At 40.0% G+C, this 17,424-nt stretch overlaps 1 protein-coding gene across 15 annotated transcripts in view; it reads left to right on the forward strand.

Moving 5' to 3' along the window:
- Positions 1–12,499, forward strand: part of TRIM2 (tripartite motif containing 2) — an 87,878-nt gene extending 75,379 nt beyond the window's left edge. For 14 of the 15 annotated variants that reach the window (XM_032108612.1, XM_032108609.1, XM_032108605.1 and 11 more), the window contains 4 exons: positions 2,552–2,732; positions 4,384–4,454; positions 6,934–7,074; positions 8,069–12,499. In XM_032108612.1, coding sequence (XP_031964503.1) covers positions 2,552–2,732; positions 4,384–4,454; positions 6,934–7,074; positions 8,069–8,221 — 546 coding nt within the window. In that variant the 3' untranslated portion in view covers positions 8,222–12,499. The remainder of the gene's footprint in view (positions 1–2,551; positions 2,733–4,383; positions 4,455–6,933; positions 7,075–8,068) is intronic. The other variant, XM_032108617.1, reaches the window with a different exon arrangement.
- Positions 12,500–17,424: the final 4,925 nt, after the last annotated feature.

Here is a 17,424-nt window from a genome sequence, read left to right on the forward strand (position 1 = left end):
AAAAAACATTGCAAACTTTAGCTGGGCATACTTTATTGCTGCTTGCAAATTATATTTTAAACCTGGCCCAAGAATAGTGATTTTTATTACTCTTCTCAGCACTGAGTGCCCATTAATGTAGTATGTGATTTATTCATTATATTTTTCCATATGTGTTTATATGGGCAGGAAGACACTGTACTCATGAGTCTGAGTCATTTTCCATAGGAATCCTGGAAAGATGGTAAGGAGGTGGTGCAGTGCTCAAGCAGACAACCACGCGGGCATCCCAAAGGAGAGAGGGGAATATGATTTAATCACCCCAAAGGAAATACGTCCACAGATTTGCATCTAATTTATGGTTTGGCTGCTTTGTTGTTATGCAAACTGAATACATTTTGTAGCTCTGCTCATATCTTCCCCCTGGTGAATACAAAATAATTTTTAATAGTTTTTCCTGGGGATATTTTAGTATGATTCAATTAGGTAGATTTTGCCTAAATATTTTGCAATTTATAACAGTATATGCACACGAACATAAAACTGACACATGATCATTGTATGTGGCTAAGCATAATCTTGGACCTGCAAGATTTACTCCCTGGAATTTTCTTTACTGGAGACTGAAAAAGGTTGTGTAGTGGCTTGGTAGCAGCCATCCTCAGGGAACCCAGGTGGCTTTATTTTAGGATCGTTCCTATTTTTACCTGCAACCCCACCTATGAGAATGTACCATGGAATAGGAACATGGGACTTAATAAGGGTAGGAGAGCTCCTTCTGTTTGCTTTGAAAACATCAGGGACATGAGAGAAATGGGTTAGGCAATAAATTTTCTCCATGCCTTGTAATCTGTCCCACTGCTGCTCACCAATTGCAGGAGGGAGGGGAGAGGGGCAGAGAAGTCACCAGTAAATGTGGTAGTTGGGGACATGGTAAACATGACAGTGTTAGGTTAATGCTTGGACTCAATCTTAGAGGTCTTTTCCAACCTCAATGATTCTATGATTCACAGCATTGCTTTTTCTAGGCAGTGATCTGTCTCACTCTGCAAAGGCAATGAGGTGAAAGATGGCCTTGTTTTGTAAATAAGATGAATATCTTAGTATATATTTCATTTAAATTCCAGTGGAAACAGAAAAGTGTGTTCTTCACCAAGATATGGACCTCAGTTTGTAGGATGTGTCTCTCACAAATTACTACAGGATCTGAAAGTTCTGGAATCCATAATTGCAACACAGCCTGTTTAGTGGATTGTCTGTCCAGCGCAGACTTTTGAAACCTGAATAAGTGCTTTCAAATCTGTCCATCAGTTTTATAAAATGGCTAAAAGCAGGATGCAAGTTGCTCCATTCCAATGCAAACAATTAGGTATTTACAACCTTTTTTAACTGAAAGGTAAAAACTCAACTGATTTTATGTAGATTAAAACAGTTTCTAGAATCTCTGCCTTAAAAAGAATTGAATGGGGAAAAATGTGGAATGGACTGGGAGGTGATCCTAGAGTCTTCTTGGGTATATGCCCAGGTAGCTCATGGATTCTTTAAAGGCTTGATCTCAATTTCTGCTTGCTCTGCTGCTTAGATCCTCTTTTTAAAACCCCCTCTTTTTAAACCTACTAAAGAATGTTTCTGACAGTTTTGGATTTGACAGCTCTCTAGCCTTTCCAAATAATTTACTGTTGTGAGATCCATCTCCTCTCCACTGAACGTTTTTCCATTGAAATATTGTATACAATTGCCCTCCTGTTGCTGATTATGCTGGCAGATGGTTTTGGTAGTCACAAGGCCTATTTAAAATGATGGAAATAATTTCATTTACCTAAGACAGGAACAAGCTTTGATTTGTTTAGTGTTTCAAAGATTGCTTCATTTGCTGTTTGGCAACATGATCCTCTCTCCTTTGCATTTTTCAGCTGAGACTTCATGTGTCTAAGCAGCAAGTGAAGCAATGTCATGTGGAATCTGGTGAAAGATAGGTTAGCCTGAGCTTTAGCTCTGCTCAAAATCTGTCTGAGAGCACTCAGAAGGTGCTGGTGTCTTACTAACCCAAGAAAGGCAACAGAGTACATCATAGCCTACATCACACCCAGCCCTGGTGCTCCAAGAGCTCTGACTTCTTTGGTGCAGTGATAAAGGTTTTTCCCTGTCCATCAAGGTGGTGGTTGGACTCAGGAAAGGCATGCAGTCGGAGACAAAAGTCCTTTCTGCTTGTCTGCCTATCCTGCTGGTACCCTAATGCTGGACATACAGACATTTCTGACAGGTGCTGCAGTTTATCAAGTCACACAAATCTGATGATTATATTTCTTGTGAGTTGTATATTCGTACTCAGTTGCTGAGGCGACAGACAGATTTTTCAGTCTAGAAAAGACATACAGAAAGCAGACTTTATTTTCAGCTGAAGAAAAAATTATAAAGTACACAGTAACAGCTGATAAAAACAATCACTTCCAACTTTTGATGAAAAAAATGCCTCTCCATTCTGCTGTGTGCCTGTAATACAATCTTCAAACTGTACTAACTCATTTCTATCATGCCAACATATTTTCCTGTTTTGTGTTTTCCCTTTTAGGCCAAAATTGGGTCTGGAAAGCTCATGGGCCCTAAAGGTGTTTCAGTGGATCGCAATGGACACATCATTGTAGTGGACAATAAAGCATGCTGTGTCTTCATCTTCCAGCCAAATGGGAAAATAGTCACCAGGTTTGGGAGTCGAGGAAATGGTGACAAGCAGTTTGCAGGTACACTTGATGGTAATATGTAAATCCCCTTTTCTTGCCTCTTCTGCTCACATTTGCATGATGTTTGAGCATGTTGAAGATGCTGTATCCAACTCCTTTATCCTCCGGGAGAGAGGTTCTGCTAGACATACAATACAGCTCCTATTCACTTCACCATTTGCTTGAGTGGTCAGGCAGACTGCAACATCTGTTCTGCAAGTGTAACTGTAACCAGATTGTTTCATCTACCTCCCTATGCCTGGAAGCATTTCAGATCAGTGACCCAAGAATGACTGATCTTAACTAGCATTTTATAAGTGCTTTGTAATTGCCACACTAAGCTGTTCATCATAATCAACTCAAAGGCTGTGCTTTGTGTTTCTAGTCATCAGATCCACGAAGCCCAATGCCCTAAGTGGTGTCTCTTAGAAAATGAGTGTAATGGGGTAGTGATAAGATTGAGATCAGGAAGACAGAGTTATGGAACGGCCAATGTAAGTTTGGGGAAATTGCAGTTTATACTCAAACTGACTGCTTGCACATGGTGTCTTTCAAGCAGAACACGCAATTAAGTTAAAAAACCAGAACAACCTCACTGATATATTTTAAGTGAATAGCTGTTCTTTAAAAATTTGAAATGAAGATGCCAATTAAGGTATGCAGGTCATTTTACAGGTGTTGGGTCACACTTAGTATGTAGTTTCATTGGTCTGATGTTTTGACTGGTTCACAGTGAAAGAGAGGAATAGCATCAATGTGTTCTTATCCTGAGACCTCTTGCAATGTCTTATGGCATAATATATATAATTTATGAGAGCTTGGGTTCTAACACAACTAAATTTTCTGGGTATCTCAATTTCTTTTCATTTGAAAATTTGCAAGAACACCTCCTGAAAAAAGTAGGCAAATACTTCCTAACAGTGCTTTTGAGAAATGTATCACCTCTTCTTGCTGATAGGCTACAGAAAACAGGTAAATTATCAATACTTGAATGTTTTGAATGTAAAATTTTTCACCTTTTTTATAGTCTACTCTGATTTACTGTGAAAATTGAAACTGAGTTCTGTTCTGTTTAATAACTCAAAATAGCACCAAGTGTTTTAATTTGGATACTTGCCTGTTTTCAAGCTATCCTTTGTTTTTTACTCAAATTTGCACACATATTTCAATACACAATGTAAAGCAAAAAATGCCCTTTTTTCCTTGACAGTGGTCTTCTAGTAACTTTCTTATTTATCCTAAAATTTGTTAGCTCAAATGCTTGTAAGACGTGAGCACATAGGGCATAAAATATTTCAATTAAGAATTTACAGGGACATTTTTGATAACAATTTTCAGTATATACACAACTTTATGCTTAAGCTCTACATGTTTTGTCTTGTTAATAAGCCCATAAATCTCTGCATAGTCAAATGTATACAAAAGAAGGAGAAATGAACAATGCTTATTGGTAACAATAGCTGACAACTGCTTGAAAAAGAAATTATTTGTGTTTACAAAAAGCATGCTGAGCTTTTTAAAAAAACCATGAAGTAAAATTACTCTTAATTTGAAATTCGTATTCCCACTTTGACGACTATTGCTCAGAAGCCAAACATAATATTCTGTCAGGCTGATTTTTTTTAATTTAACCATACTTTTTATTTTAATGATATTACTATTTTTTTCTTCTTCTGCATTGCAGGTCCTCATTTTGCAGCTGTAAACAGCAACAATGAAATTATCATTACAGATTTTCATAACCATTCTGTCAAGGTACTGTCAATTAATGGCAACTTGGAAAGTTGCCATTTTAATTTTATTATGATACTTTCTTGGGGAAAACAAAATATTGTTAAAACCAAAGAGATCACACCCCATATGTATGAGCTCTGCTATAAGGACAGCACTTTCAGAGAACTTTGTGCATGCAGTGCATTGCTTAGTGAAGATACAGTCCATTGCCTTTGGTGTCACTATAATGGTCTCTAATTCAATTACTTAAACCTAAGTTGTACTTGAGATAAATAATTTCAACTTACTTACTTGTATTAGCCCTCTGCCAAACCTGTTATTGACCCTGTGTTCTGTCTTCTTTTAAAAGTTTGGCTTTTGAATTTCCCAGTAAAAGCTTTCCACATTTCTAGTTGAATAAAATTATAACAAAGTAAAGATACATGACAGTCTTTAAATTCCACACCTATAAGCTTTAAGATTGCTGGGTCCATTTTACAACCTGATTCTCTAAAACTTGTGTAACAACTGGTTTTCATTCCATACCTCCTGCACTGGGCTGGCCACTAGTCCTTACACCCGTGGGAAGTCCTGACTCACAGCCTGTTAATGTCATGGTATGATAGGAAGTTTATTTGTTTGTCCCAGTAATAAACCAAACCAAGGAAACATGCTGAGATGTGTTGGCAAATGTCCATGAAGGAGATACAGGCCCAGAAATGCCTCACCTCTGCGTGTTTGTTCACGGGCATTCCCTTTCATACACTTCCTTCGTGCTCTTGTGCCCTCCCTCTACAGGAAGCAGCAGCAGGAGGACACAGGCAGGATGCTGTTCTGCCTGGGTTCTGAGGACACATCTGTCAGTCCCACACACCAACAAAGTCCCTGGCATTTCACCTACTGGCCTATATTCACCTGAAATAGGAAGTTGCTGCCTAAGCATAGACACCTTTGTGTCCTGAGCAGTGCTGAATCACCTAGGTTTGGAATAGCAACCTTGCTTGCGTATCCTCTTGGAATTTGTAAGGAAGTAGCAGCTCGTGGTTTGGATTACAACACAGAAACCAAGAGTGCTGCAGGAAGCCTATGACTCCATAAATTACCTCTCCACAAGCAAGGTTTGCCTGGTAACGAGAGTGCCTGGAGAGGCTTAACAGCAAGGGGCAAACTGAAATGAAAAAAAAAAACAAGTGAAGAGATGTAAGAAGTGTGGCATCCTAGAGGATTTATAATTATTACATTTCTAATGAGAACAGGGTGTCCCATCTGTCTCTGGTGTGACTCAATGGGATACAAATGTTACTTGTTACAATTTGGTACTAACTGGAAAAGAGTCTTATTTTTGTAGTGTTCTCTAAATTAGTACATATAACTGTTGACACTCTGGAGAGTTTATAATCTGAGAGCAGAGAGTACATCTTCTTTTAAATAATAAATTAGTTTATAAATAACTAAATAAATTAATTTCACTCTTGTGAGTCCCAAAGCCACTTCCTGCCACCAGTGTCTTGAATTAAACAAGCTCACTCAGCAACATTTTTCTCCCGCCCCCTTAACTTTAAAGGATGTTCCTTCCCTCAGGCATCTTCTGTGGAAAATCCTGCACAATGTAGTCTTCTCTCTCATTTGGTCACTTTAGCCCAGGGAGAGAGCAATATATCTTTGCCTGTTTTTTTCATTAGTTGGCTTTTTTTTTTCTTTTAATTTTCTTTAATCATCTGAGGCACTAACCTGGTGCTTCATTAAATTCCTTTCCCAAATGTTTTTTCTCTGTTCACTGGGGTGTTCAAGAACAGAATGGTTTCCTGACACCTTCTACCTTATCAGCACTTCAGTGTGTACTTGGCACTTGCCAGGTCTTTGCATTTTCTTGTGCAAGCCACAGTCAGTCTCTAAGAACACTGTTGGACCTTGCGCTGTAGCTGGGCCTGGGCCCAAGGTAGACCAAAATATTTTAGGGATAGCTGTGGTACTGTGTAAATGGCACATTTTGTTTCTCTTTTGGTCCCATTGGTGCATCCAGGTCACTGACAGAATAGTCATTGATCAGCTCCATCTTTGTGCTGTCTAACCCTGTTACCATCACAGAGAATTCAGTTGCTGAACTGTCTATACAGAGAGCAGCATGCCACGATTCGCAGTGTGTGTTAGATTATGGCAGCAGAGAAGAGAGCGTCTGCTCCATTGTGTTTTAGTTCCACAGAAACAAAGAACCCAGTGCTGTATCTGCATTCAGCTCTTCTTAGCTCAAGATGCACAAGCTGCAGAAGGATTCTGGTGCCCTTTGCCTCTGTATCTGAGATGAATCAGATCTTAAGTGAGAAGGGAAATGGTGTATGGTGTGATGGAGTGGAGGGAGAGATGGGCACCTTTTCTCCCATCTTCTCTGTGTGTGTGTGTGTGTGTGTGTGTGTGTTGGGAACTCTTCAATTCCTCCCTTAATTAGCAGGTGAACTGGTAGTACTAGATTACTGATATTTGATACCATGCCATATTCAGGTTTTTGTTTTAACCCATGCAGGTATTTAACCAGGAGGGAGAATTCATGCTGAAGTTTGGATCAAATGGAGAAGGAAATGGGCAATTTAATGCACCAACTGGAGTAGCTGTAGATTCTAATGGAAACATTATCGTAGCAGATTGGGGAAACAGCCGAATACAGGTAGAAATTTCTGTATTTCAAAGGGTGCTTGATTAACAAATGGGTTGGTAACTTTGGTAACTCTGGCCGTCAGACTGCCCAAGAAACACCATCAGCATTAGAAGTGATGAGGTTTCTCACACCATCCTTTAAATGCCTCATTGTTGGCCTGTCCACTTTCAGAACTGGTGGTGTCAGATCGTGGGATTTTCAGTGTGGCTGCTGGCAGCTCTGATGGTCACTGTGACCAAGGATTTTGGTGCCAAGTAGTTCCTCAAAAGTTATTTGATGACTTACGAGACTTGCAAACATTGATGAGATGATAGTCATTTATAATCACTGTAAGAGAAGATAAGAGACATAGTGGAAAATGTGAAAAACCAAATGGCCTGAGGTGAATGCAGCAGATTTTTATCATCTTTTTTAAGTGTTGAGAAATTATTCTGCTTTATGTTATGAGAGTTGCCCTCTTTTTATCTTTTAAGTGTTCATCACAAGGTCTTGTTTGCCTAATACCTAATAAATAAGTATATGTATTATTTCCACTGAATATAAAATTGAGGGAGCTGCTTATGAGTTGTTCTCAGGAAGCACTGTCAACAGGGTAAACAAATTCCTGAGTTTTCTCTGTGTGGCAGCCTAAGAATCAGGCTAGCCACAATAGTAATATTTGTTAGGAAAACAAGGTGTTGGTTGAGTGCCCGATTAAGTTTGATTTATTGTAGTTGACTATTTTTAGAACAAGGAACAGCCGAGGTTCTTACTTTTTATTATTGTTATTTCATTGTGTGCTAATTCTTGCCAAAGATCCTGGCACCTTTAATTAGTTCTTTTCAATAAGAAAATACATTTGTATATAAACTTGCATATGAGATAACAGAATGGATTTTGCCCTTGTTTATTCTAGTGTATGTCAACTGTTTCAGAAATTAGAAGTATAACTGAGAGCAGGCTTGTGTCCGCTACTTTCCTTTTTTATTCATAACATTTATTCTGTGCTTTCTCACCCTCAAAGGTTTTCGATGGAAGCGGATCATTTTTATCCTACATTAACACCTCTGCTGACCCACTGTATGGTCCCCAAGGGCTGGCTCTTACTTCAGATGGCCACGTTGTAGTCGCAGACTCTGGAAATCACTGCTTCAAGGTCTATCGATACTTACAGTAGCCATGAGCTCTGGAGCTGGATAATCATCCACCCTTAAGAAAAGACTCGTCCTAGAGATCCAGTGCAGGATATCTCCTACTTTGCGTTCATTTTTAATAACAAAGGAGTCTCTTACAGACTTCTTGTGATAATTTCCAAACTTACCTTGTTTACATAGGACTTGCACCTCTTATGTTTCTCACTGAACTTTTTGTTGTAAGTGTTAATAAAAAAAATTCTCTGTAACTGAGTTCATAAAGACAATGTGAAATTAAACACAAACTTCAGCCTATGGAACTGGAATTAACTAATTAGGCAAAAACCAGAAAAGTTTGGGAAAAGTTCCCAAAGCTTTTTGATGACTGCAAAGGATAGCTCCTGCTCAGAGCTTCCAAATTTAAAGAAGTATCATTCTTACGTGTTATTTAACCCAGAGGTGATCCTGGGAATCTTCTAGATCTCATTATCATGGTAGGTATTACACTTTTAACACTCTTCAGTCTTACTGTGTATAACAAGTAGGTCCTTTTAGTATAAGGTTGTCTCACAAAATCCGTCTAGCTCTAACCGTCAGACCTAACACAGCTCAATGTTTAGCACTTTGAGAATCAATGCAAATTCCCTACTCATGTGGAATTAATGAAGGATTGTTTTGTGTGACCGTTTTTCACTCTTCCTCTTGCTCAATGTGCAGGAAGGACTTTGCAGAGACCTGACATTTCTAAAGCTCTGGAAAAACTTAATTGTAGCGATACGATAGTGGGAGCGGAATTTATGTATAACCACAGACCTTTTGACACCAAACTAGTTCATTAGGATCAGGGTTATTACAATGTCATCTCAATTAACCTCATGTGTGCCACTCTTTCGTACGTGTTCATTGCCATGTTTCCTTACGGCAATTCATTGTATTAACCTATAAAACAAAATGCAGCTTCAAACAGGACAGAAAGCCAGAGAAGTACCCCTGTGGAGGACCTACATTATACAACCAAAGGAACTGTGGTAAACTGAGGTTGTATAGGAAAGCCAAGGGTTACCAAAGCTATTTGTTTTTATGTGAGAAAAAATACAATACAAATAAAAATGAATTTGAACCTATTCCTGAAGTCCTTCATCAAAGGGAATTTTGTTAGAGGACAAAACAAGGACTGTGAGATTTGTTCCAATTTGTTTGTATGTATGTATGTATGACTGATTGACATAAAAACAGGAAAAAAAAGTAAATGTGGGTTATTTCAGCAAACTGGAACGTATGTATGATATTTGACAATGGCAGTACTCCGAAAAATGACCCTTCTTCCTCTGTCAGATCTCTCTACTGTGTTCTTTGTTAAAGTATTAATTTAACTGGAAATGCTTACAGGCATGGTTCTTATTTTAATGTTTGGTTTGTTGGGGGTTTTTAAGTATGAACTTGTCTTTTCTAAAGTAGCATTGGCTTTATTCTTATTTCTATATCCAATGGTCAAAGGTTGCATTGCTACTTTAGCCTGATATAGATAGAGTGGTGCTCCCTTTTAAGTGTTGTTTGAGGAGCTGGTGAGCTTGCTGCCAATGCCTACAATAGCCTGGGAAGTGCTGTTGTTCTTTTCTCATTTTTAGGGCCTTGAAACAAAAGGGCATTGGGTCAGAAACAAGGGAGTATTTTAAGCATGTTTGCGAAATGGAAAGAAATCTTTGATAAAATTTCTTGTTATAAGTATTTGTCTTATTTCTAAAAGGTGGTTGTTTCAATGAATTTGAGAAAAACTAATGGTTTTTTTGTAAAGTTGCATTTGACTGGTAAAAATGCAGACCCCAAGGTTCTTAAATGGGGGGTTTGTCTGGTTTTTAATTACTGTTTCCTAAAGATATTTCCTCTTCTTTCCTTTGTTTATTTTTTGCACATAGAGCCAATTTACAATTTCTCGTGCAAATATAAGTTTTCTTATTTCATTGGAATAAATATTTTGTGCATGAAGCTTAAGGTTGGACTGTAATGAAGCTAAGAAACTGGTGGTAACATTTATGAAATACTAAAACTCAAGTTTGTTATTACTAAGGGAACAAAATATCCTCTGCTTGAACTGAGTTTGTCCTAAAATTCTGAAGATGGTATCTCAGTCATTACCAATAAACTGTCCTATCAAAATTTAACAAAGTTGCAGATCAAATTTTCATTCTAAGTGTCCTTACAACACTTTTTGATATTGGGAGGCCCTTAAATGGCACATTTATCAATGAAGAAAAGGTGTGTAGCATTTGAACTGTATTTGTTAATAAAGAGAAGGGGTTGCACAGATTGAGGTAAAAACTTTTTAAAAATGTGCTATGGCTGTCAGTTATCATATTTAGTTCCAAATATGGATTTTTATAATAACAATTTTACTAAGCTTGCATGTTTACCCCTCAGAAAACATTGCCAAATCCACTGTTGTCAGGAACTTCGAGAAGTATGAAAATCAGATCCTAACTTATACATCAAAACAGATACTTAAGACTGTGCTATTTCATGCATACACTTTTCTTCAAAAGCTTTTCACTCCCTTTAGTCCAGCATTGTTTACCAGGATTTTAGATAACCCGTGTGAACCAAGTGCATCCTGATGAAATAGTGAATTCTGTACATAACCCCCTCACAACCCAGCTCAAAGCTGTTAGGGGTTTTGTGGATTTTTTCTTCAAAAAAACTGAGTAGACTTTTGGATTTGCAGACACTATCAGCAGAGCAGCACCTAAAAAATGTCACTAATTTGAAGTTCTATCTGATAGCAAATGCTGTCAACTGCAATTTCAAATTTAGTGGCATAGGGTATTCCCTTCCAAGGTCTGACCTTATCTGCCTGGCACCGGGAAACTGAGAAACACATTGCTTTTACAGTGTGCTTCTGAAGCCAGCTTCACTAAAATGCTTGGCTTACAAACCTTACAAAGAGCAACCAAAGCAGAAATTCTGCACTTAAAAACTGGCAGGCTTTTTTCTCATCCAATTAAGGGAAGGTCAGAATTGCACTATGTGATTTGCTGACTTGTTAGCATTTATTAAAGGCTTTAGAGGCACGCTGTTGCCAGATTTCAGGTATAACCAAATGTCCCCTTGACTTCTCTGGAATGCTAATTGACTAGCAGCACAGCATGAATGGTGAAAGTATGTGCTTCATTTAACTATGCTTCAACTCAAAAGTAATCTCAAAAGGTTATTAGATCTCGTGTCATATGGAGCATTTTAGGACAAACTAGCCAACTGTATTTTCATGGTTTTGTGAATAGAATAAAAAGATCTGTTCAGATAAATCCAATATAAACAACAGGAGAGTTTTACATAGGCTAAACCAGCACCAATGTATTGAAAAGGAAAATGGTTTAGGCAAGCATTTGCCTCATGAAGATGGAGAGTTATTTACTAGTAAATGCTCATCTGTTCTGTAAAAGCTAGAGGGCTTTTGATTTTATGTCAATATTTTTTATAACTAAGGATCTAGTGTTGCCATCATGAGAACTATAAGTGCCCAATATGTTATGTTTGTTTTAAAGAAATGACTTTCAGTTATGGGAGACAGCTCGTTATGAAATCATGATGTATAATCGAAATTTCCTCCAAGAATTGTGAGCAGTGATTATTTGACCTGTTTGTGGAAAGTGCACAAAAGGTGCACACAAAAGGTGTGACAGAGTGGGAAGGTTCCTAACAGGTCATTTTATTTCTGACGAATGTACAGCACTTCAGTTGATGTTTGTGAGCAACACAGCCTTAACCCTGACACTTTTCCTTTGGTTTATAACATGGGAATGTTCCCTAAGTTGCATAGTGTATGGCAGCAGCCCCTGATAGAAATCTCTATCAGTTGATATGATATGCTGCAGCTTTCCAGTTCTAGGAGTGTTTCCAGTTCTTTTTTTCATGTTTTTTTAAAAGTTTTTGTACATTCCATCTTTGTAAGTCAATATATGTTTTGTGTACATGTAAGCCTTGCACTCTCTTGGCACTCATAATGAAATATTTTTCTCACTTGTTTTTTTGTTGTTGATGATGATGTTTTTGTTTGGTTTTTTTAAATCCCTATGAGGCTAAATACAAACCTTTTCACCTTAAGGTCAAGGATGAAAGATGCACAACAAAGTGTTTGTGTGTGTGTGTGCGTGTGCGCGTGTGTGCGTGTGTAGTTTTAGCTTCCTGTGTGCCATGGTATTCATAATGCTTTAGCTGACAAAAAAAATTACTCTGTCTTGGAAATGTAGGAAAACCAGAGTCAAATGTGTACCTTTACCACGCACAAAAATTTCAAATAATAAAAATAAAGCTTGTTTCCTCTGTTATTTTCATGGCTGAGGATTTCTTTTTCATATGTCTCATACTCACTGTCCATAAAAGTAACCCCATAATGCAAGAAGACAGGTAGTTTTTTCCAAATTTCTTCCCTGACACCGCAGGTCACAAGCCAAGGAAACTGTGATTTTTTCACGGGTGTTAAGCTTTTATATAGACACAGAGAAAAGAGGGGCTGGAGTAGTTCTTGGGACGAAGGTGCAGAGTTGGAGCTTCCTTGTTCCACCCTTCCTTCTTCAGTCCAGGATTCAAAATTAAGATTTTCATTGGTGGCAGTAAGATTAAGAGCTGTAAGCTTTTCTGCTTGCATCACAGAAGTACACTGTACCTTTTAGCTCAGGTGTGCTATAATCTTTCAAGGGTCTGTTGCAGAAAACCAAACTAAATTATTGTGGAGTACAGAAAATTTGCCATAGGAGTTCAGTCTGACTCTGTCCCTGTAAGAATAAATTTCCAGCTTGTATTAATTTTAGTTTTACATATTACCTATGTCTTGTGAACTCTCCAAACCTGAATCATTTGAGAACTCCGTGTGACTGGGAACTTGCTCACAAAGTAAGAATCTTCAGATGGATCATTTGTCTTGGACATGGCCTCAATGGAGTGGACCAGAGGGGTCAGTGAAACCCTCAGTGATGAGTGTTTGCTCAGTGGCAGGACAGTCAGAAGTGGGACAGCTGAAATACTGAGCTGCTGTCCTTTTATGTGGAACTATCCCCCAAACCCTGTAGAGGAATCTGTGTTTTACTCTTTCTTGCAAGTCATAGGGAGTGTCAGCAGCCACGTTTCCATGCCTCATTTTTCTCCTAATGACAAACTTAGTACAACATAATGGATCAGTTTTGTTTTTCTGTCAGTCTCCAGATGAATACACGTTCAGCAAACAGACTCTTGGTGCTGAATGTACTTGTCTATCTGCCCTGAAAAGGCTTTATTTGGCAGCCAGCTAAAAGAATATCACATCTTAAAGCCGAGCAGTGTTGGTTTGACATTCAGAGTTGCAGAGCGCTTGTTCCTTCCCAGGAAAAAAAGATCACAAAGAAGAACAGAAGCAACAGCACAGGATATCCTGGATCCACCGGGCTTAGTAGGTAAGACTCTCGTTACATTCCCAATATTTTCTTATTGATAGGCTAGAAACGTTTTCTGTTCCCTGGATTATTAGAGCAGAGGCTCTTCACCACTGAGCAAAATCAGACAGGCAGAACACTAATACTGGGGAGCACTGTCATTTACCAGAAAAAATCTGCAGTAAATGGCCAACTTCCTCTTTGACACTCTTGTGGTACTTAGTTAAATACCTAAATGAGGCAGCAGAATCTTTTAAAAGTTCTATGAATAAGACTACAGAACCCAGTCTCACCAATGAGAAACAATGTCAGGGAGAATAATGCCAAAGTAGCTAAAGGAGCAGGTACTTTGGGCAGCCACCACTAGCCAGGCTCTCTCTCTTTATAGTGGTACCCCCTTAACATGCCCCTGCATGTTCAAAAATGTTTCATTGTTCCTTAGGCTGAAGTTCTCTCTCATATCCAGCTGTGCTGCCCTGCAGTTAACTATCCCCACAGTTTTGCTGACAGTTCATGTGAAGCCTCCCTAATTTGGACCAGACTGAACTATCTCAGTGCAGTGGAACAGTCAATGTCATTTCTGTGGACAGATGTTCTCCCTACACAGGCCCCAGCTGTGCAGGAAATACCCAGCACTTGCTGCTCATTGCTATTTGCAGTTGGAGGCTGCTGCCCTCAGATCTGTTCTGAGCTAGGTATATGAATGCCTTGTTCCTTCAGTGAAATGCCTTGTGACCAAAATCCTAGGGCTTAAGCTACTCACCCCAAGGATAACCGTAATGCCCACTTCAGCAGCTCTGCCTAGCAAAGCTGCCGAAGCAGTAAATTTTGGGGGAGGGCCAGCTAGCATTTCTCACCAAGGGTTTCTCACTCAAGGGTTAAATGTTTGTAGGGAGAACATCTGCTTACAGTCCAAAAGCTCATTTGAGGATGAAATGAGGCAGCAAATGCTGCAGAGACTGGCCTGTATGGGATACTCATGGATCATACTGCTTCCTAGTATGTGGCCACAGCCCACGACAGACTGCTTGGATCCCAGAGAAGTTGGTATCACCCCCCATGGGTAAGCATCTCCTCAAACCCTCCTCATCCTCCATGCTTAAGCTCTACTGCTGTCAGTCATACAGGTGTTGTGGGAGGCAGCCACAGGACTGGAAAGGCTTGCTCTTACTCTTCCAGAAATAAACTGATCTGCTATTCAACTTGAATTCTTCCCTCCTGAAAAAACAGCTCATGTAATTAAGACTGTGCTATGGCACATATGTATGAAAGGAACAAAATTAAAGCAGGACAATTTTCATTCTCCTACTGCCTAAGCTTCCTGCCATTGTTGCTTTATTGTCCTTTCAAAACAGAATTTCTAATTGTAATTCAACTACAGTCAATTGTAAGAGCAAAATGAAGGAGAGTACAAATTTCATTTCATCCAAGTATAATGTAACACTGACAAAGCACTGTATTTTCTCTAACTCAGGAACAGTGAAAAATTATTTCGACCCGTACTTAAAAATCTCAAACTCCTAGAATAGAAAATGTAGCCCAAGTTGTTAAAGCTTAAGAAAATCACAGGAAAATGAGAACAATATTCTAACAGAAAGACACAGTAATGAGTGTCTTCCACAGTATTCCCATCCATTGTCTTATTTTTATATTCATAGCGTATGACTAGCAGTTTTGTGAAATATCTGTTTCAGAATGTTTAGACATTCTGAAGCCCATTTAAAATGCCAGGCCTTTATGTATTTTAGGAGTCATTCATTCCACTTTATGCAGTAAGGAAAAACCACCCCTCAAATGACAAAGCAAAAGATAAACCGTGTGTTCCCCTTTCTTCTGGGACCTCTTTCACCCCATGGTCTTTCAACTAATTAGTTTTCATCTGGTGCTGCAAAATGTGGGAGGTGTTAGGGAACCTCCTATTACAGAGTAAATTGGAGCCAGTGATGTTGCCGATGAGAGGAAAGCTCATGTCTTTACAAACAATTTGATGGGTGAAGGTATGGGTGTTAACATCTTTGAAATGGGTCTTCACGTCTCCACTAACTTTGGGCACCAGGTTTGTTGCAGAGCCCAGACAGTTTGGCTCCTGAAACAGACAAATGGGTCTGCATAAGCCCGAGTTTCTGAACTTTGGGGTAAAATAGTAGGTTCAAAGGGGGATATGTGGGAGGCGGTTCAGGAAGGCTGTACCTTCCTGCTACCTCAGCCAATGGGGAAAGGAAGAGGGCAACATGCGGCCGGGAGTTTGGGGTAAAAGGAGGCTGCGTCCTCCAAAACCTCAATAGGGGAAACCCTGTGGGCGTGTGCCCCAGTGGAGTTTCTTCCTTCATTCGAATAAAGTTGCAGGACTGCTCTGTCTCCTCTTTGGACGTAAACCTCTGGCGTTTGTGGATTTTGCTGACACCGTGGATGGGCTTCAGGGCTGCCATGGCACTCGGGGCAGCTGAGCCCGGCTGTCCCCAGGGGCCATGGGCAGAGAGAACCTGCTGAGCCGCCTGCCCCACCACTGCCCGAGAGCATGCCTAATGTTTCAGAGGTGGATGGGCTGTCTGGCTTGCTGCCATCACATTCAACTGCTGAAACAAGGAATGCCTTCCAGCCGTGGTTCCAGGTGTGTGCTCCAGCCATGTGCTGGCTCTGTCTGGGGGTGACACCAGTCTTACCTGGGGTTTGCTGCCAGTCTACTTTCATGTGTAAGGGGTAGATGGGAGCACTGCTGCCTCACGTATACTGAACATAAGACACGAGGTACGTGCCCCAAGCCCACTTCAGAGTCAGTGTCACTCTGAAAACCCATCCTCCCTCTCTTCTTCCTGTACTGCAGGCAGCATGTTCAGCTCTGACACCCCCCCGTACCACTCACACGTGTCGCTTGGAGAAACCCTAGGGTGCAACGGGGACTTTGCAAATGTTGCAGCAACCATTTGCTTGGCAGCAGCAAAAATCCAGCAGAGCTCGGTTTTGCTTCAGGCTGTGAAGGAGCAGGAAGGGGCTCTCACCCTTGGACTGCAGAGGTGAGTGTGACAGGAGGAAAAGAACTGTCACAGGGAGCGTGGGGACATAGTCACTTTGAGGGCTGGCCAAAGGAGATGGAAGGCAGGGAGACAGAATATGAGCTCTCACAGCAGATGAGGGGGTGTACCAACAGATTTCATCCTGCGTTAGCAAGTTGCAAATGAGATGCACATGAGAGAATGAAAGAACAAAAGGCTTAGTATTAAAAATGTCTTTCCTAATTTGCATTTCATTTTCAGTAATATGCTAGTGTGCACAATGAGGAATGGGATCATGGGCTGCACAGAAAAGAACCTCAGGTTCCAGGGAAGGGGTCACCTTGCATAAGGCACGGAAAATCTTCCCAAGAACTGCCTAAACAATCTCAGCTTGCACGTTTTCATTTGCTTGAATTTAAACTCTAAATTTGAGTTTGATTTCATAGCAGATATGAACCCACTGCTGTTGCAAAGCAATTTCCCAGAACTGCTGCAGCTGAAGGAAAGTGATTTACAACACAAATAACAATTAAAACAAGCTGTCAGTAATTAAAAGTTGCTAGAACAGTCATCACAATGAACAACTGTTTCAAGCAACATCAGATGTGGCCAGGCCCTTCACTTCCACGGGCAGCGAAGGCTGTATTTCTCCACGTCCCGTGGCTCCTATGCCAGGCCAGCCGTACAACACACGTCGTGTTAGACCACAGTTCACGTGTTCTTTTGTCCCCTCAGTTTTATTCTACGACACCACCCGGCCGGTAAAAAAAAACCCACAAAACAAAACACCAACAACAAAAATCTGAAAAATAAACAACAAGAAAACCCCCCACGCTCACGTTCGCGGTGGCC

This window comes from Corvus moneduloides, chromosome 5, assembly GCF_009650955.1.
Source record: "Corvus moneduloides isolate bCorMon1 chromosome 5, bCorMon1.pri, whole genome shotgun sequence".
Classification (NCBI taxonomy): Eukaryota; Metazoa; Chordata; class Aves; order Passeriformes; family Corvidae; genus Corvus; species Corvus moneduloides.